The sequence below is a fragment of the Acaromyces ingoldii genome (assembly GCF_003144295.1).
Source record: "Acaromyces ingoldii strain MCA 4198 unplaced genomic scaffold FA10scaffold_6, whole genome shotgun sequence".
Lineage (NCBI taxonomy): Eukaryota > Fungi > Basidiomycota > Exobasidiomycetes > Exobasidiales > Cryptobasidiaceae > Acaromyces > Acaromyces ingoldii.
The window spans coordinates 500,921-519,247 of record NW_020290252.1 but is presented as its reverse complement, the minus strand read 5'-3'; the positions used below and the strand labels follow the sequence as shown (position 1 = coordinate 519,247).

Genomic DNA, 18,327 nt, shown 5'->3' with positions numbered 1-18,327 from the left:
GGGGGGTAATGATGGATGGCTAGTGCATGGCCTCGATTTCCGGTGGCCCCGCAATTTGTGGAGGGGCCACGCGGGCGGCGCCGCGGCACCCTCCCGACTCTCCCACTTCGTGCTTGCTCGCTTCCCATCATCATACAACGCACTCGCATCAAGAAGAAGGACGAGAACGATGTCATTGAAACAGCAGCAGGTGCAGCAAGATGGGATCTACAGATCTGCGGCAAAGTCCGTGGGGTCCTTCCCTGAAGACATCGATCTGTACAGCTTCATGTTTGAAGACTTTCGTCCCTCGCGGGTTAGTGCAGCGCACCGCACAATTGGCATCCAGACTGCTGACAGCTCCTGATGGCAGCCCGACGTCCGCGGCACAGGTATAAAGCTCTTTGTTGACGACGACACGGGCGAAGGCCTGACGTTCGAGGAGACAAAAGAGCGCACCGACTTTCTCTCCATTGGTCTTTCGGAAGTGACGGGCGTGGGTGAGTAAAGATTGCCTGCTATGCTTCGTCTGCTGCTGAAAAGGACGTGAACGTCTTCTTGAAAGCCAAGGACACTGTCGTTGCCGTTTTTTCTGCCAACACCCTCGACTATGGCGTCATGATCTGGGCCACGCACCGGCTCGGAGGCATCGTGTCATGCGCCAACCCGGCGTTCCAGCCTAGCGAACTGTCCTACCAGCTGGAAGCAAGCAAGGCCACCGTTGTTTTTGTCAACGAGGGCGCTAAGCAGCAGGGTTACGACGCCGCTGAAAAGGCCAAGATTCCCAGGAGCAGGGTCGTTGTCGTCCAGGACCCGGTTCAGATCCGCAAGCATGCGAAGGACAATGGGGGGAAAATCCAGAGAAAAATCGACGGCGATGCGTGGACAGTGAGCATCGTCGATGGCTTGAAAGTTCTCCTTTCATCGGATAGATAGTGTGCTCACATCTTGAATCCTCGAACAGCTCTCTGGCCTCGTCGAGCACGGCAAGGAGGCTGTCGCAAAGAAAGGTCGACAAACGACTCTCGACAAGACGCGGGCAAAGATGTCACCGGGCGAGGCAAAGAACAAACTCGCTTTTCTGTCATTCAGCAGTGGCACTACTGGCTTGCCAAAAGGTGTCGCCATTCAGCACTCTGCCCCCGTCGCCAACATTCTCCAGTACCTCGTCTTCAACGAGCTGTCTAACAAGCTCGGCGAAAAAAAGGGCCGTTATCGACCGGGAGTCGATGTCGTTCTGGGGGTTCTTCCCTTCTTCCACATCGTGAGCAGACATGCTCTTGTTAGACCCTGTTTAATTTTTCGTCTGACATGCTTGGCAATTGTGACAGTACGGATTGGTGCTCATCCTTCACGCCCAATTCTGGGCCGGAATTCAGAACGTCGTCATTCCCAAATTCAAAGGCATTGGCCCGATGCTCGAGTCCGTCGTCAAATATGGCATCTCTATCTGGCCGTTGGTGCCGCCCCAGGTGGTGTTGTTCTGCAAGTCCGATGATGCCAGACCTTATCACGAAAAAGTCAGAGGCATCGTTCATTTTGTCATGGTGGGCGCTGCGCCCCTCTCCGACGATCTCAGCCGGCAATTCGAGAAGCTGCTACCCAACGTCGACTGGGGTCAAGGCTGTGAGCTATCCTCCAGAATGTATATGTTATGAAAAGAACTAAGGAGGAAGCTGACCCTTCTTTCATTGCAGACGGAATGACGTGAGCGCTGCGTTTGTGCGTTCGCATCATAGAAGACAGACAAGCTGACACGATTTTCGCAGCGAGACTTGTACATTAACACTGATGCACCCTTTGCGAATGCGGTGCGTCGAAGGTAGCGCCGGCCGACTCGTGTCCGACACGGAGGCCCGTATCGTGTCGCCCGACGGCAAAGACTGCGGCATTGATGAGCCGGGCGAGCTATGGATCAGGGGACCCCAAAATACCCTTGGCTATAGCAATAATCAGCAGGCGACAAACGAAATGTTTCTCGAGGGCAATTGGGTCAGAACTGGTGATGAAGTCAAGATCAACAGCGACGGAGACTTTTTCGTCGTCGACAGGCTCAAGGAGCTCATCAAGGTTAAAGGCTTCCAAGTGGCTCCCGTGAGTTGTAAAGCCCTCTTCCTCCATCTCTCTCTCTCTCCTTTTTAAGAGGAAACATACTACCAGTGCTGAAGCCTTTGCCCCCTTCCCCCCTTCCCCCCTTCCCCCCCACCCCAAACACACACACAATCTCTCCCACAAGGCCGAGCTTGAGGGATGGTTACTCAACCATCCAGACGTATCCGACTCTTGCGTCATTGGAGTACCAGACGAATCGTCGGGCGAGCGCCCGCTGGCTTACATTTCCCTCTCCAGCGAGGCGAGGCAGAGACTCAAGGGTGCCAGCGAAACAGAGGAACAAAAGCTCAAGAGCAGCGTCATGAAGCACGTCTCCGATCACAAAATTCGGTACAAGCACCTGAAAGGTGTTGAGATGTGAATTCTTCTGTTTTCTCCCGTTCCCTCTCTTCTCTCTTGCTGATGCGTGCGGATTCTCACAGCATCGATGCGATCCCGAAGACGCCCAGCGGAAAGATCTTGAGAAGGACACTACGAGAAGAAGCAAAGAAGCTGAAGTCGTCTTCTGATGGCAAAGGCAGTAAACTTTGAGGGAACGAGGTGTTCTTCAGTTCCTTTGCTCCTTCGTTACTGACATGTCCAAGACCAAATCTTACGGTAGTCTAAACCGAAGCTTGTAAAATTCACGTGGGCCTCCGCGTCCTACGCGGATAATCCTGAAAGCTGCACCTTCTCTTCAGTGTCTGCGAGCGAGTGTCGACGATTAGCAACGATTTAACAAGCAAAGTGGATCGTATGATATGTGAATGCTCCTGAAAATAGTAGGACGAGGAGGTCCTCTGTCATATCACCTACGTATGCCAAGCTTTGAAGGCGCTTGTGAAGACTGGACAGAGCGATGCATCTACGACGACCGCCAAAAAGCCTAATTTTGAGCACAGACCTCCCGCCAGTGAATGTGCATGTGCATGTGCTCGACCTTGTGCTCATCACCCCCGCCTCTAGACTCAGCTTTGCATCGTCAAACTTCGCTTACTGTCCTCCTTACAGGCTTCTTGATCCTCTTTAGACCTAACTGCGAGAAGTGAGCTCCTATTACCGACGACGATCAAGAATGTCTCCCGGAAGCTCGCGGCGCTCAAACGCAGCAAGCGCAACAAGCGCAGCAAGCGGTGTCGAAGTTACTTCCAATGTTCTAGCTAGCACCCGCATCTGTGTCGGCGGTTCGGTCAGTCATGCTGTCATTTGCTGCCGCAACCAGAAACAGCGAAACTCTGACTGCCGCACAACACAGTTTCCTGGCTTTACTCCCGCTCAACTTCAGCGGCTCATCCTGAGATCTGGCGGTAGGTGCAGCACATGCCCTCTTCATGGCTTCTCTCTACTCATCCTCCCCTCGCCCTCTTTGCAGGTGTCGTTTCGCCGAGGATCAACAGCCAGACTACGCACCTCTTGTCCACCCGGGACGAATTTGACAAGAACACAGACACGATTACTCGGGCTAAGGCCAGGCAGCTTCCAATTGTCAGCCTTGATTGGATCCTGGACAGCAAAGTGAGCTCGCATGCCTCTTCTGTCCTGACTGACGTTGATGAGTCGAGTGATGCTCATTTTTCATTTTTCTTTTTAAATGTGGTGTCCCTCCTGCATCAGAAAGAAGGCAAGGTATTGAGCACCAACAAGTACGCCTTCGCCTCTTCGCGAACTTCCTCTCCAAAGGCGGTTACAGCACTAAAGGAGGAGAAGAGATCGGGTGTTACGGAGTCAAGTGCGTACATCCGAATGGAGCCCTCCTCATGGAGTCAGCTGATCTAGGATAATTTATAAGCTCGCGGGGTCCAAAAGGCGCTTGCTGAAGATTCCATCGCGAACGAAGACAACGATGATCAAGACGGAGACGGAGACGAAGACGCAGACAAGAAGGTGCGATCAGCCAAGCGCCAGGCGTCCGCAACAGATGACGACGAAGCGGAAATGATCACAGTCATAAGGAAGGAGACAGCTCCGGTTGACCCCTACTGCAGCCTGAAAGACACTCATCGCGTGCACACATCGACCAGCGATGAGATCTATACCGCCACCTTGGTACGTGGGATGCTCGATTCTCCTCACTTTCTTATACACGACTAATCACAAAGACATGCACATTGTGCAATTCCTTGATATAATCTGCACAGAACCAGACTGATATCAAGAAGAATGCCAACAAGGCAGGTGGCCGAATGGCGAGCTTTAGAAGACCAGATCGTTGACTGTGCCTCCGAATCCAGGCATATTTCATTCAGCTGCTCGTCCCCGACAGCGGAAAGGACATTTCTTTTCTGTTCGCCCGGTGGGGAAGGGTGGGCGAATCGGGCCAGCAGCAGACAAAGGGACCCTTCAGCAAAGCACAGGGCGAAATCGAATTTGAGAAACAGTTCAAGAGCAAGACTGGCTTTCACTTCGCGGCTCGTCGAACGGCCGTGCCTAAGCCTGGCAAGTACTATTGGCTCGACATTGCACGCGGCGGCGAAAACGACGACGAAAACGGTGTTTGTGGCGATGATAATGACCAACAGGGCGGTCAAAACGATGACGGCGGCGTATATGATCAAGATCAGAAAGCCGTCTCTTCGGCAAGCCCCTCACGAGCTCCGACCACCAGCCCAAAGAAGAGGAGGCTCTCGCCGCAGCAGACACCCAGCAAGCTCAGCAGGCCAGTCCAGGAGCTGGCCAAGCTCATTTTCAACCAAGGCTTGTTCGATGCCACGCTGGCCGAGATGAATTACGATGCAAAGAAGCAGCCACTGGGGTCGCTTAGCAAGCACACGATTGAGAAGGGCATGGAGAAGCTCACGCTGCTTTCCGACGCCATCAAGCAGGGCACCATGGACAACATAGACGCTCTTAGCGACGCCTACTACTCTTTGATTCCGCACATCTTTTCGCGCAAGACACGGCCTGTGCCCATTGATAACATGGACATTGTCAGGAATGAGCTCGACATTCTCTCGACGCTTTCTGAAATGAAGGTCGGCTTCAAGCTCATGCACAACCTCGACGACTCCAGCACCAATCGCTTGGACGCACGGATCGAAGGACTTAAACTCAGTACGCTGGAGCCTCTCGAGAGGTCTACCAACGAGTATCAGAAGGTGTGCGAGCTTGTTGAGACCACACACGGCAGAACTCATTCGTGGTTCAACATCACCGTCGGCGACATCTTCTCCATCGAGAGAGAGGGCGAGTCCGAGCACTTTGGAAAACAAGACGGAGACGAAGATGGGGACCGCCGTCTCCTGTTTCACGGATCTCGCCTGGCGAATTACGGGGGCATAATGAGCCAGGGTCTTCGCATCGTGAGTGAAGCATGTGAATTGCTGTGTGCCTCGACATTTATCACATGCTATGCGTCAGGCGCCTCCTGCCGCGCCTGCCAATGGGTACGCCTTTGGGCGTGGGATCTATCTTGCGGATGTGGTGAGTTTGTACTTGCTACGTTCATCAATCATGACCGTAGGAACGACGTTGTCTGATGAAACGTTCCTCTCTCTCTCTCTTTCTCTCTCCGAAAACACTCGCTATGCTGCACGTTACTCCTCGTTGCACGAACCGTTCTGATAGGCCTCAAAGAGCGCCCAGTACCTCTACCATCATATCAGCAACAACGAGGGCCTGATGCTACTCTGCGAGGCCCAGCTCGGCAAGGTGAGCTGCTCTGAGACGGGGAAGGTATTGCTTCTCATTTACCTAGCGAATCGAGCCAGATTGTGGAAATGAAGACCCCAAACTACGACGCAGCCGAGGTCGTCAAGGCTCAAGGAGGTCTTTCCACCAAGGGCCTAGGCCGCACCATCCCGTGAGCGTTGAGATTCTTTATACGGATGTAGCTAGGGAGCTACTGATTGAGGTTCTTTTGCTCCTCTTGCTTCCCAAATTCTCTCTCAAGTGCCGGCTGGGCCGACGCAGGGGACCACATTGCGCCTCATCTCAAGGGTGTCAAGGTGCCCATTGGAGGTCTCAGGGACGAAGATGGTGCCGATACGTATCTGCAGTACAACGAGGTGTGTAGCAACTATATCTACTGGCTTTCTTCGTTTCGATTGGCTCAAAATACCACAGTATATTGTGTACGACGAAAGCCAAGTCCGCTTTCGCTATCTCATGAGGCTCACCATTTCGTAGAAGCACCTCTCGGGATCCGGATTGCAGACTTCATCAAGGATACGAAGCCCATTTCAGTAACAGTAGAATTGTCCGAGAAGATCAGACGTTACTTCACTTCCATCACGATGAATTGAATCACGCAACAGAAGAGATGAGAGAAGATGACATGCGCAGTTGTTGAACATGTTTGAAGTCTTCGGAAAGAGGAAGGGATGGCATCGAGAGCATGTGCTTTCGATCCTTTAGTCGAAGAGGCCGAAGCCCATGTCGTCGTCCGACTCCTCCTTCTCCTCCTCCTTCTTCTCCTCCTTCTTCTCCTCGGCGGCAGGGGCGGCACCGCCGGCGGCAGCAGCAGCGGGCGCGGCAGCGCCACCAGCACCTCCCGAAGGAACCGAAGCAAGCTTCTCCTGGCCCTCGGTGATGAGCTGCGGAGTATACAGTCATCAGCTTTGTGGTTTCTTTCTTTCAAGGTTCAGGACGCCAGTCTGAGCTCACCTGGGCGATGTCCTTGCCCTCGAGCTCCGAGATGAGCGTGTTGAGGCGCTCCTCATCAGCCTCGATTCCGACCGTGTCGAGGAGGCCCTTGACATCAGCGGCCGAGGGCGTCTTGCCGCCGAGCTGGAGGAGCATGTAAGCTGCGATGTGCTTCATTTTTGCTGAGTGTTGTCAGATGGAATGGTTAATAGATGCCGAGGCCGCAAATCCGCTGGAAGCTTTGATCCTAGGAAGGAAGACTTGTGGACTTTGGATAGATTCAATGGTGAGCGCGGGTATTGAATTGGATATCTGCAGACGCAAAACTCACCGATGGCTATTGATCGAATTGGTTGATGGGTCGAGGAAAGTGACCGCGAAAACGTCGAAGGGCAGATTTCTTCTCCGGTGGGCGCACCACGTGCTTTTCTTTGAACAGATACAAAAATTGGACGGAGCCGCAGTCGATTCTCTTATCCTTTTTGCGATCGTATTTATGTCATGGAAATTCCAAAGATGGATAGAGGCGCAGGATTACCTGTCGCCGTCGCTTCGTCTTTCCAACCAAACCAACGTCTTCCACACCCTCGACAGACATGGACTCGTACGACGCCGAGAAAGCCGCCGAGCTCAAGCGCAGGCGCACCTTCCGCAAGTTCTCCTACAGGGGCTACGAGCTCGATGCGCTCCTCGACATGTCGACCGAGGACTTCATCAAGCTCGTCCACGCCCGCGCCCGCAGACGCTTCTCGCGCGGCCTCAAGCGCAAGCCCATGGGCCTGATCAAGAAGCTTCGCAAGGCCAAGAAGGAGGCCCCGGCAAATGAGAAGCCGGCCATCGTCAAGACGCACCTCCGCGACATGCTCGTCGTGCCCGAGATGTGCGGCAGCCAAATCGGTGTCTACAGCGGAAAGGTCTTCAACACCGTCGACATCAAGCCAGAGATGATCGGCCACTACCTCGGTGAGTTGAAAGCTTTTGAGCAAGAGGCAGGTCAGATGATGTTCGGGAGAGAGGCGAGAGTGTCGGACGAACGGAATTAGCGAGAAGAAACACCCGGCAGTGGGGGAGAAGAGAAGAAATTGGATACTACCCACAGGAGGATGAGCTTCCGGTCTTCTGATGGAAGGCTTGCGCAGAAGTAGCTTTGCAGAAGAATGTGCCTGCTGTTGGGTGGGCCCATCTTACTTGTGCCGGGCTTTGACGGGAACGGACACGGAGAACAAGGGAGCCCCTACGAATGTGAAGAGCAAGGTGCTAATACTTCTCTCACTTTCAGGCGAGTTCTCCATGACCTACCGCCCTACTTCGCACGGCCGCGCTGGACTCGGTGCCACCTCGAGCCGCTTCATCCCTCTCAAGTAAAGGCGAGATGGACACAAAAAATATTACTGTCTTTCTCCCTCTTGCTCGGCTCCCGGAGTAATGAAGCCATCTGTACTCTTTTACCTTTGTCTCATGTCTGCGAGATACGCACACAAACATACATACGGCGATATGATCTCAATCAACACTCATGAAACCCTGTCACGCTGGACAGAGCTGCCGGCAGTCCATACTGCAGATTGAAAAGGTACTATAACATCTTCCGCCCCTCCCTAGGGCTTTCTCTTACCAGTCGAGGTCTTCTGGAATATCTGGTATCTGGCTCCAGAATTCGTCTTCGCTGTCCTCCTGAGTCTCTCTGCCGCCTATTTCCTGTCCGTATTGTAACTCAACTGCAGCAGAGGAGGTCTCACGATCCTTAATGTCTTCGTGGAAGTTTCTCAGACTTTCTTGACCCTTGATCAGTCTCCACTCGCATCCGTCGAGGAACTCGCAGTAGTGGCATCTCTTGGTGTCCTGGAGCTCGACGCCCTTGAGCGGTCTCTCTCCCGCCCACATCGACAGAATGTCTGTCAGGTGCGTCTCCAGCTCTTGAGGCTCGTGTCGAAAGCGTGCCACTCCAATGATTGCTTCCTTCTCGTTCTCCCTGCCATCTCTTTCCTTGCGCCCACCCTTCACCGTGGGAAGTCTAAAGGCAGAGTGTCGTCTCTTCGATGCCAAAGGAATCTCGTTCTGACCCAATTCGCTTTCGTCGGGGTCCGGTACTAAGGTGACATCGTCATCGATCGATGCATCGACGGCTCCTTCCTCGACTTCGCCAAAGGCGTCTAAGCTTGTGCGCAATGCAAGCGCCCTCTCCGCCTCTTCGTCCGTTTCTTCGTCGAGATCTGCGGTGCTGGTGCTGTTGGAGAGTCCTTCTCCCGGCGTTGACATTGGCAGGCTATCGTCACCGCACCGGTTTCGCAGCTACCACTCACTTTTAGCAACACCAAGCTTCCGCTCCCGCTGGCGACGGGGAGCCGGTGATCTGTCCCCCCCTCGCTTGTGTTTGTTGCGTCGACTTGAACCTCGTCGCCGAAATCGGCCAGTCGTTGTTCTCTTATGGTAAATGAGGCTAAGTTCGGCTTGAACAATCGGGAAATCTTCCGCTGACCCAGCGCAACTTTTCGTACGAGCGAAGTCGATGATGTCCAGAAGCATTTTTGTGACCATTTTGCCCATGTCTCCAAGGGTCCGTCGCCGATGTATTTCGTATCGTGGAGAGACGTTGACAAGTTGGACATCGGACAGGAACACCTCAGAAAGGGTGACGTCTTCTTTGAGGCCTAACATCGCAAACAGCATCGCCGGAGTGAAGGGCGTCGCATACGCGTCAAAGCACGGGCGGTTTCTCGTCTCGACATCGTCCAGGTCCAGCAACGCGCCTGCGAAGAGACCGTCAAGCCTACACAACGAGACCATTGAACAGTTCAGCTGTCAAAAGGAGGCTGCCACTGTACTCTCCGCAGAACTCACAGCCTCTTGTAGAGCATACACTGCAACCTGGAGTGCCTCTGATCTCCAGGACTCGGCAAGCTCCACACAGACCTCGTCTTCGCATCGGAAAGAAAGACTCCCATGGCATTCTTGTGCGTTCTTTCCTCTTTCTCGGCCCCCTCCCCTTCGACCGCTTTGATAAAACCTCCTACTCCCTCTTCTCCTGTACCGTCGATTAGCTCGGACGAAGACCCAAAGAAGCCTGCGATACTGGTCTGCGACGATGCAGATCTTGCTTTTTTCTTAGCCGGGGAGGAGGTCAAAGATTTCCTTCTTGCTCTGGTAGACTCTCGCTTCCACTCCTCCTGCGACGACCAGCGCTTCTTTGCCGGCTCGCTCACTTTGTCGTGCGGGACTGAGCTGTTGCTCTTCGTCTTTCCCGAAGCCAATGATCGAAGCGACAGCTCGTCAACGATGCCGAGGACCAGCTTTCCGTGAATACTGCCCATGACCGGTAGCTCTCGCTATAGCAAGCCGTAAAGATGCGAGAGTGAGATTGGGAAAGAAGCTTGTTGGTCTGCTTTTGCTTGAACTCACGCAACAGCCCTGTTCCACGAGCGCTTGTAGCCCTACCATCATCTGCAACAGTCTCAGGGCCCATCGATCCTCTCGGACCGACGTTCGAACCTCAACTTTCACTGGTTGCACTTCGTCCTCCAGGGTTTGGTGCACCGCCTTTCCAGAGGCCAGCGTCTGCTCGCGTTGCTGCGCAATTGTGCTATCTGGCACGAGCGTGGCACCCTGGGGCGTGACAACCTTTTCGGGCCGCTGTGAGATCGGAAGGTGTGCGAGGCCCAAGATTCGGTACTGAAACAGATATTCGCACCAGGCAGGGCCCACCAGGTCCGTCACGGACAAATGAGCCTTGGCCGAGGCATAGACTTGCAATGAAGAGGGTCCCTCTCGTGAGGATCTGCAACTTGATGATCGAGGGTGAGGGCCCTCTCCTGAGACCTGCTCTTCGCCTTGACGATTCGCTTCAGCCATGTTCGAGGGTGAAATGCTATTGTCTCTAATGTAGTTCCATCGTCTGTCCAGCTGTTGCTCGTGTTGCTGCACCACCGAAGAGCAGTGTCGCGGCAGTGTAGGAGAAGTAGCGGCGAAGGGACACTCTTGCGGAGGCATGATTACATCAGCGTGCAGTGCACGTCCCGGGAGGCGGGCGTGCGCGCGAGACGTTGAGCTGAGAGAAATAAATCCACATGGAGAGAAGCGGGCGGTGCACATTAGCGGGGCGGCATCTACTGACCGCTCCGCGTGCCTTGTTGTCCTGCTACTCTGATCTCTTCCAGCTGGATCAATAAGAAAGGCCCGCTTCCATTCGAAAGTTCCCTTGTCTTTGTCCACCAGGACCCAGGTAACGTCACTTAAAGGACGACGCCTGTATCTCGTCCGTCCTGCAACGCGGACGACAACGTGTACACCACGTGACCCCTCAAGGACACAGGCATTGTGGGCGCTCGATACGGTTGCACCTGTCTTAATTATCTCGACGCCGCCGCACCATGAAGGGCATTGCGAAGTTCGCTAAGCGGTGAGTACGCTGCTGTATGCAGGTGGGTCATCGGCAAGCTCAGCAATGCTGATTACGAGGAGACAGGACCCCCCACATGCTGGGAGGCAAAGTGGGCATGGCCTCCAAGTCGCACGACGCCCAATTCGACGACATGAACCGCCGCTTTACTGTCATCGAGAAGTACGCCGAGAAGCTGCTCAAGGATAGCACCACATTTCGAGAGGCTGTCAAGAGTGCGTGTACCGCCGTGTGGGGACAGGGTAGTGGTGTGAGGGACTGACTTTGAATTTGACCCCTTCCCTAGACATGCTTATGTCGGGCGAGTCGTTCGGCGCCTGCTTCACGAGCCTTTTCTCGCCCATAGGTGCCGAGATTGACATTGAAAGGAGTCATCCGGAAGCGTCTACGACAATTCAGAATCTGCCAGCCTATCGGCAGCACATGGAAGACCTCCGCGAGACACTCACGCCCGAGATCGATCTCATCGACAGCCGCATTATTTCGCCCGCCAATGACTTTATCGCAATTCTCAAGGCTGTTCGCAAGAACATCACCAAGCGCGATCACAAGGTGGGCTTCCCCAAGATGCGGAACAGATCCAAAGATGCAAGACTCACTCTTTGTGCTCTCTTCTCCAGCTCGTTGATTTTGATCGGCACAACAACACTTATACGAAGGCTCGTGACAAGAAGGAGAAGACGCTCAAGGACGAGCAGAATCTCTTTAAACTCGAACAGGAATTTGAGACCGCGGCAGCCGACTACGAATACTACAACAACACCATGAAAGAGGAGCTGCCCCAATTTTTTGAAATGGCCGCCCGCTTCATCACGCCGCTTTTTCACAGCTTTTACTACATGCAGTGGGTTGTCCCCTTTGTCCCGCACATTGAGTAACTCGGTTTCGCAAGCTGATGTCCGGCCCACTTTCAAGGCTCAACGTCTTCTATCTAACCCTCGACAAGCTTCAGACATTTGCCGATGGTCGATACGATGTCTCTGCCCAAGCCGCTGCTTCAGTAGAGGACAACTACGTGGCCCAGCTGTCAGATGCGGCCGAAAAATTGGAGGCTCTATCCATTCGCAAGCCCGCCATGCCCACCGGTGCGTTCGACATACTAGCCCCACTCTGTCGTTGTGTTTTCTCACGTGTGATTTGTTCCACAGCCAAGCTCTTGCAGCAGAACCGATCTCCCTCGGCTTCCTCCGGGGGCAGCGGCTCGGTTCTGGGCGGAAAAGGAGGTGGCATGGCTAGCCGGGCGCCATCCAAAGGGGGTCTTGCGCGCTCACCGTCGGCATCAGCCACGGGCCCACCACCTTATTCTTCCGGCGCCGGGGCCGCGTCCGCTGCTGCTACCAGCAAACGCACCCCCCCACCGCCCCCTAATAAACCCAAGCCCGGTGCTGCTTCCGGAAAGTCGTACGTCGTTGCGCTTTACGATTATACAGCAACAGTGAGCTGTCATTTTCTTTCTTGATGTCTGCCTCCGACTGATTGTGCTGATCGTTTTGCTAGGCCGATGGTGACCTATCTTTCAGCGCCGGGGATCGTATCGAGGTGGTCGAGAGGACCGCGAGTACCGAGGACTGGTGGACGGGAATCGTCAACGGTCTACAAGGAGTATTTCCCGGGTGAGCACCCTATCTCGCACCAGAGTGTAGAGTGGACAGACTGACAAGCGTACCTTTCTTTTTCCCAGTAATTATGTTCGGGATGAATAGAAGTAGGAGTGGGCGGGTCGGTCATAGGTCATCAGCGTCGTTATCGACCGCTGCTCTTCCTCTTTGTTTGCCAAGCAAAGAATCCACAAATGACATTGCGTACTTTTCAGTCTCTACTTACCGACTTGCATGTTTCTCGCTAGGAAAGTTCAAGCTAAAGGTGTTCGAACTCCTTGGCCGTTGAACGCAGCGGCCTAATAATCTTCGGTATGCGGCAAGGTTATAAAGATACAGTACAATTACATGATGGGGTTAAGAGCAGCGTATGTGGTATCGTTGGAGTGAAAAGAAAGAGCATCAAGATTGTTGAGAATGAACATTGTTGTCTTGGGGCTCACGGGCTTAGAGGAGTTTTGGGCGGGCGTGGTCCAGAATGACGGAAGATTCATGTGCTCAAGTCGCGGAGGGCTTGAATCTTGCAAGTTGAGCCATAAATTGGGAAAGGTGCGGGCCGGCCTCAGACGTTTTGGCAGCTCCAAGAACCGATCCATTATCTAGGACGGCTCCTGTGACTGGTCGATTCGTTCGGTCAACGAATTTCGATGAAGGCGTGGCAGCAGCGAGGCTATTGGAGGGTGACAATTTGGCAGCAGCAACCGAAGAGGCCTTTCTCGGTGAGGAGTTCCGTTTGAGGTGATTCAGGTCGACCTTTTTCCGCGAGACTTCTTCATGGACGCGACGGACAGGAGTGAACCCAGACAATGGTGCTGACGAAGACGCCACTCTACTAGCTTTCGGTTCCGAAGGCGGAGGGGCATAGACTGCCCTGGTAGAGGCAGGCATCACTCTCATCGTTGCCACTGCCGACCTATGCTGCAGCGACGACTCTGACACGTTTCGCTGTGTTTCACCATCGCCTAGGTCGTCGTCAGGTGTGCTACGCTTGCGAGAGTTTGGCATGGACGACGAAATGGATCCCTTGGAAGACTGGACCACGTCTTCTGCATCAGACACCAGCGTCATCGTTTCGCGACCACCGTGGCCCGTTGCGACTTTGACAGCGACACCGCTCTTGTTCGTGTGGAAAGTAGAGGCAGCAGTCTTGAAGTGCTCTACCTTTGCTTCCAGCGAAGCAATTCGAGAGCTAAGCTTCTTGTTCTGCTTCATCAGCATCAATTTCTAAGAGCGCCGTGCAAAGAATGGTCAGCACTGTTTCACTCTTCGGTTGCTGTAAGTGTGACGTGGGTGTGCTCACCCGATCGTCTGCTTCTTCGGCTTCTTCGGCCTTGAGAGCGAGCTCGGCCTCGAGATTTTGGATTTTTTCTTGGAGAAAGTCAGCCTTTCGCTCGTCGCGATTTAGGTCATTTGAGGTGCGGGCGTCGAAGGATTGCAGCTCCGTTTCCATTGCGGCAGCTCGTTCTTTTGATGCAACAAGCTGCAGATTGGCCTCCTGATATCTCTTCTCGTACTTTTCAACGTCAAGGAGCGAGCCATTGAGCTTTGTCCCGATTTCTCGAACCTCCTTTTTAGCCTCATCTAGCTCTCTCTTACACTTTGATAGCTGCCCTTCGAGTGTCTCGATCTTGTGTGTGTCAGCATCCCTGTGCTCCTTGAGGTCGTTAAGTTCTTCGGCTGCTTCATGGCAAATTTGCGCATTGGCTTGCAGCTGCGATTCAGCGGTCTGTTGGGCCTCTCTAGCTCGTTGAATTTCTCCGTCTTTAGCCGTGGCGACTTCCGTCAGCTTCTCTACTTCTGAAAGAAGCTCGCCTCTGTTCGGAGAGGCTTCGGCGTCTTCCTGCAGCACCGCAAGCTCCTCCTTGACATCCCAAAATTCCCGATTGCGAGACTCAAGCTTTCGCTTGAGGTCGTCGTAAATGTCGTGAATCTCTCGACCCCGCCGCTCAGCTTCCTGCAGCTTGGCTTGCAGCTCGTGCTGCATCGTCTTGTAGGTTTCCTCCTTGGTCTTGAGCTCAGCATGCAGGCTTCTGTTAGCCTCTGCAGCTTCTTGCTGACTGGAGCGCAGATTCTGTGCGTCTTCCTGGAGCTGTGCGTGTGTCGCTTCGATCTCCATCACTTTCCTATGAGCAATCGATAGCTGTGCTTCGAGATGAAAACTAGTTTCTGCTCGCTCTCTGGCAGCATCAACGAGCTGGGTAATTCTTTCCCTTTCCATTTCCAAGGCCTTTTCGGCCACTGCTCGACTTGCTGCCGCCTCTTTGCTCTCTTCTTTATAAAGCTGGACTTGTTCCTCGGCTCGGCGTATGCTGTCCAAGAGTTGGGAATGCTTTGCTAATTGTTCTGCTGATATGTGGTTCAGTCCCTCATTTGCGTCGCGAAGACCCTGCACCTCTTGAACCAAGCGGGCTCTTTCACAGTTGACCTGCGCCAGTTCTTCATCGTGTGTCGTCTGCATCTTAACGAGTGCTTCGAGCTGAGAGAGAGCTCCGTTGAGTTGGGCCTGGATCTCCGACAGCTCGCTGTCTCGAGCAGCAGTGTCTTCAGAGCCACACTGCTGGACTGACACGCCTGTCGCATCGCTTGCATCCACAGTGACATCATCGTGAACCGACTTTGTCTGCTTGAGCACCTTAACAGCCTGCTCAGCGATGTGACGATTGATGCGTTCTTGTTGCAGCTCGGCTTGCTGTCGTGCGATCTGATCATTACGCCTTGTCACGCGGCGTTCAAGGTCGGCAACGATCATCTTGAGCCTCTTTTCCTCTTTGAGAGTCCGGTGTTGCTCGTCTAAGTCTTGAGCCTGTTGGGGCGAGACAAGGCCCTCCAGATTCTTGACTCGATCTCGGCATTCTGTGAGATCGAAAAGAAGCGTTTCGGAAAAGTGGCACCACTGTCTGGCCTCCTCGTGAAGCTCATCCCTATGTCGCTCTAGTGTCGCAATCTGCACGACCAGAGAGCGTGTCTGATGAGCGGCGAGGTGAAAATCATGTTGCCGAGATACCGCACTGACCATCTCTGCATTCTTCTCCGAGGCATCTGCTTTGCTTTCGCTTGCTTCTTGGATACGCGCCGTGGCGTCGGCAAGTTGCTCCTCCTTGTGCCGTAAGCTTGATTCTGCAGACCTGAGCCGAACACCATCTTCCACGCGCTGAAACTCGAGACGGATTTCCACTTCTTCAATGTGGCTTCGAGCTTGTTCGATTTCGTCGACGAGGTCCGTCTCAAAGCCTCGCTCCGCACCATCGGCCATGACCGAGTAGTCGCCGACCATCGACATGCTCACCTCCGGCCCTTCCCAAAGGGTGGACACATCTGTCCGAGTGTTGTGCGTCTGTGCGGACGTTGGACCGGTCGCGTTCGATGTCAGAGCAAGTTTGCGGACTGACGCCGTCAGTCGACGAAGCTTGTTCTTTGCAATGGACAGCTCTTTTTCCCGTTTCTCAAGCTTCTCGAGAACATGGCCCAGCTCCGCTTCTCGGACGTTCAAGCCATTCCTCAGCGCCTGGAGCGTAGCCTCGGGGTCTTCATTGCTTCGCATAATATCCATCTGAAAACATGTGTTCCAATTGTCAGTGTCCGGCCAGTAGATTGAGTCAGATTGGAAATTCGTCCCCACCTCTTTTTTCGCAGCACCGAGAGAGGTCCGCAAGGCGGCTATCTGGTCTTCCTTGCTCTGGAGCTCGGCCGCCATTTGCTCGGCAATATTGCGGATGTCTTCGACGTCTTTCCGGGCTGACTCGGAAGCTTGCCTGGCCTTCGCAGCCTCGCTCGCAGCTAGCTCTCGCTGAAGCTGCTCGGCAATCAGGGTTTCTTTGGCTTGATTCAGCGCTTGACAAGCATCAGCAGAATCAGCCACGGCTTTTGCTAAATCTTTTTGCAATCGTTGTCGTTTTTCGTCGCCTCCCTGGATTGAGTCGCACAGCTTGGCGTCGTCCACTTTCGCCAGCTGGCTTCGGAGCTCCTCAACCTCGGCTACGGTGAGAGAGGGCGATGTCAAAGGTCAGCCAGCACATTCACCTGGACGATGGCACCCTTCACGAGCGCACCTATGAGAGCATTACTGCGAAGCTCGTTGTCCGCGTTGTCACGGACTGCGATCTCGAGCTCCTGCTGACAAGACAAGAGTTGCACCGCCAAGTCCTTGCTCTTCACTTCCTGCCTTGCCGCCTCTTCCTTGACGTTATGTGTATTGGTCATTTTGCGTCCACGAAGTAGCATGTTCGCTCCATTTGAGACCTGTCCGACGCCATTGCACGATTCCTCCTCTTGAACAGAGTCTGCCTCCTGAGAGTCTCTGGGAAGGTTGCATTCCTCGTCGAGCTCGTGCACCTTTGCTTCGGCCTTGGGGGCTCGCTCTTCGAGCAAGGATCTTGCCGCTGCTTCATCGCTGCTATCGACGCCCCTTAGCTGCTCGGCCTTGTAGTAGAGGTCGTCTTCAAGATCCTCGATGCGTGATTTGAGCTCTCCAATCCTCCTTTCGCTGCAACGCTCACTTGCCAGCTGTTCATTAGACGATTTAAGAGCCTCTCTCTCGGCTTTCTCGGCCCTGGCCTGGCAGGCATTTAATTCGGCGATAGCAGCTGTCAATGACTCACGCAAATGCGACAGCTCGCATTGATGCGAGTCCACTTCGCACGAAGGTCGAATACCAACTGGTCCGACCGAAAGTTGCTCGCTGCATGACCCTACACTGCTTGCTCTCGGTCGACGGCGACTCGGTCTTCGCAGCGCCGAGTCAAATGACTCAACCTCGTTATGGCGAGAACGCCCAGACTTTGCCTTGGACATCCTAGTCTCCACTTCAAACTCCACATCACTTGGTTGAAACGATGCTGAGGGTGGTGCTCGTCTGGTTTCCTGCCCCTGCTTTGCTCTCTGGAGCTCCTGAGTCCTTTGCGATACTTGCGCTTCCAGCATCTGGCATTGATTCTTGAGCTGCTGCAGATCCTCCTGCGCCTCGCGATGCTTGAGATCCAGCTCGATGCATTTCCTTTGCTCGTCTTGCCTCCGGACCTTTTCACCTGTCTGCACTTGGGCCTGCGCCTTTGCTAAGGCTTGTTCCAGGTTGCTGACCTGCAAGCGGGCCCGGGAATGATCCTCACAAATCTTTGCCAGTGACGACTCGGCATGGTCGGCTCTCGTCCTTTCCTCGTCCAAGTCCTTGCCCAATGATGTCACCTTGGCCTGCAGTTCCCTTACAATGGCATCCTGACGGCATCTCTCGGCTTCTACTTGCGACAGCCGTAAATCTTTGCATCCACTGAGGTCAGCTCTGAGCACTTCGCTCGGCATTCAGGGATACCTTTGTCCTCACCACTTTGATGCAGCTGCTTCTTGAGTTTCTTGAGCTCCTCACTATCTGCACCGACGAGGTCCATCGCAGATCCGCCACTGGGTCGTTGCAATGAGAGACTATTGTAATAGTGGTTGGGTGCGAGGTCTGATCCTACTTTCCAAAACTCTAGGTCGCGCTCTGAACATTGTGGTCGCGTAGCCGCACGTGATTTTCCTAGGCGACAGACTTTTGCCATGTTTTCGCTTTCCACTCATGAGAACTTGTGGGGCGATAGAGGAGATGATGATGTTCCTGCCTTCTGCCTGTGGGTGTGTTAGCTGTACTACTACTAGCAGCTGTGCCCCGTAAGATCAACTATTCCATGAGGGTCAGAGGGCGAGTAT

General features: G+C 53.9%; 7 protein-coding genes across 7 annotated transcripts; 4 read left to right on the top strand and 3 right to left on the bottom strand.

Annotated features, from left to right (window-relative positions):
• The first annotated feature begins 2 nt into the window (after nt 1-2).
• Nucleotides 3-2,877, top strand: FA10DRAFT_269139 (acetyl-CoA synthetase-like protein). Its single transcript, XM_025522636.1, has 9 exons — nt 3-295; nt 353-479; nt 545-867; nt 944-1,243; nt 1,311-1,605; nt 1,677-1,686; nt 1,749-2,073; nt 2,216-2,448; nt 2,514-2,877. The coding sequence occupies exons 1-9, from the start codon at nt 170-172 to the stop codon at nt 2,620-2,622; spliced, it is 1,848 nt and encodes a 615-aa protein (XP_025375054.1). The 5' UTR covers nt 3-169; the 3' UTR covers nt 2,623-2,877.
• An 865-nt stretch (nt 2,878-3,742) lies between these two features.
• Nucleotides 3,743-6,248, top strand: FA10DRAFT_244842 (PARP-domain-containing protein). Its single transcript, XM_025519358.1, has 8 exons — nt 3,743-4,116; nt 4,209-4,241; nt 4,302-5,369; nt 5,428-5,490; nt 5,635-5,718; nt 5,778-5,869; nt 5,960-6,074; nt 6,133-6,248. Exons 1-8 carry the CDS (start codon nt 4,006-4,008, stop codon nt 6,193-6,195), a joined length of 1,629 nt encoding a protein of 542 aa, XP_025375053.1. The 5' UTR covers nt 3,743-4,005; the 3' UTR covers nt 6,196-6,248.
• On the bottom strand, nt 6,158-6,919 carry FA10DRAFT_269138 (ribosomal protein 60S). Its single transcript, XM_025522635.1, has 2 exons — nt 6,673-6,919; nt 6,158-6,602 (listed from the first exon to the last, which is right to left on the bottom strand). Exons 1-2 carry the CDS (start codon nt 6,826-6,828, stop codon nt 6,420-6,422), a joined length of 339 nt encoding a protein of 112 aa, XP_025375052.1. The 5' UTR covers nt 6,829-6,919; the 3' UTR covers nt 6,158-6,419.
• A 294-nt stretch (nt 6,920-7,213) lies between these two features.
• FA10DRAFT_269137 (ribosomal protein S19) lies at nt 7,214-8,055 on the top strand. The gene has a single exon (XM_025522634.1). The coding sequence runs from the start codon at nt 7,248-7,250 to the stop codon at nt 7,692-7,694; it is 447 nt and encodes a 148-aa protein (XP_025375051.1). The 5' UTR covers nt 7,214-7,247; the 3' UTR covers nt 7,695-8,055.
• A 161-nt stretch (nt 8,056-8,216) lies between these two features.
• FA10DRAFT_178399 (hypothetical protein) lies at nt 8,217-10,691 on the bottom strand. Its single transcript, XM_025518281.1, has 4 exons — nt 10,051-10,691; nt 9,493-9,977; nt 8,955-9,421; nt 8,217-8,891 (listed from the first exon to the last, which is right to left on the bottom strand). The coding sequence occupies exons 1-4, from the start codon at nt 10,636-10,638 to the stop codon at nt 8,263-8,265; spliced, it is 2,169 nt and encodes a 722-aa protein (XP_025375050.1). The 5' UTR covers nt 10,639-10,691; the 3' UTR covers nt 8,217-8,262.
• A 216-nt stretch (nt 10,692-10,907) lies between these two features.
• On the top strand, nt 10,908-12,870 carry FA10DRAFT_177871 (BAR-domain-containing protein). The gene is made up of 8 exons (XM_025518279.1): nt 10,908-11,047; nt 11,114-11,262; nt 11,334-11,599; nt 11,668-11,891; nt 11,963-12,132; nt 12,196-12,482; nt 12,545-12,660; nt 12,729-12,870. Exons 1-8 carry the CDS (start codon nt 11,019-11,021, stop codon nt 12,748-12,750), a joined length of 1,263 nt encoding a protein of 420 aa, XP_025375049.1. The 5' UTR covers nt 10,908-11,018; the 3' UTR covers nt 12,751-12,870.
• A 73-nt stretch (nt 12,871-12,943) lies between these two features.
• FA10DRAFT_269134 (hypothetical protein) lies at nt 12,944-18,326 on the bottom strand (the record flags this gene model as incomplete). Its single annotated transcript, XM_025522633.1, has 5 exons — nt 17,963-18,326; nt 16,695-17,897; nt 16,265-16,620; nt 13,946-16,195; nt 12,944-13,869 (listed from the first exon to the last, which is right to left on the bottom strand). Coding segments are annotated over exons 1-5 (4,507 nt in total), but the record flags the coding sequence as incomplete, so codon positions are not given.
• Nucleotide 18,327: the final 1 nt, after the last annotated feature.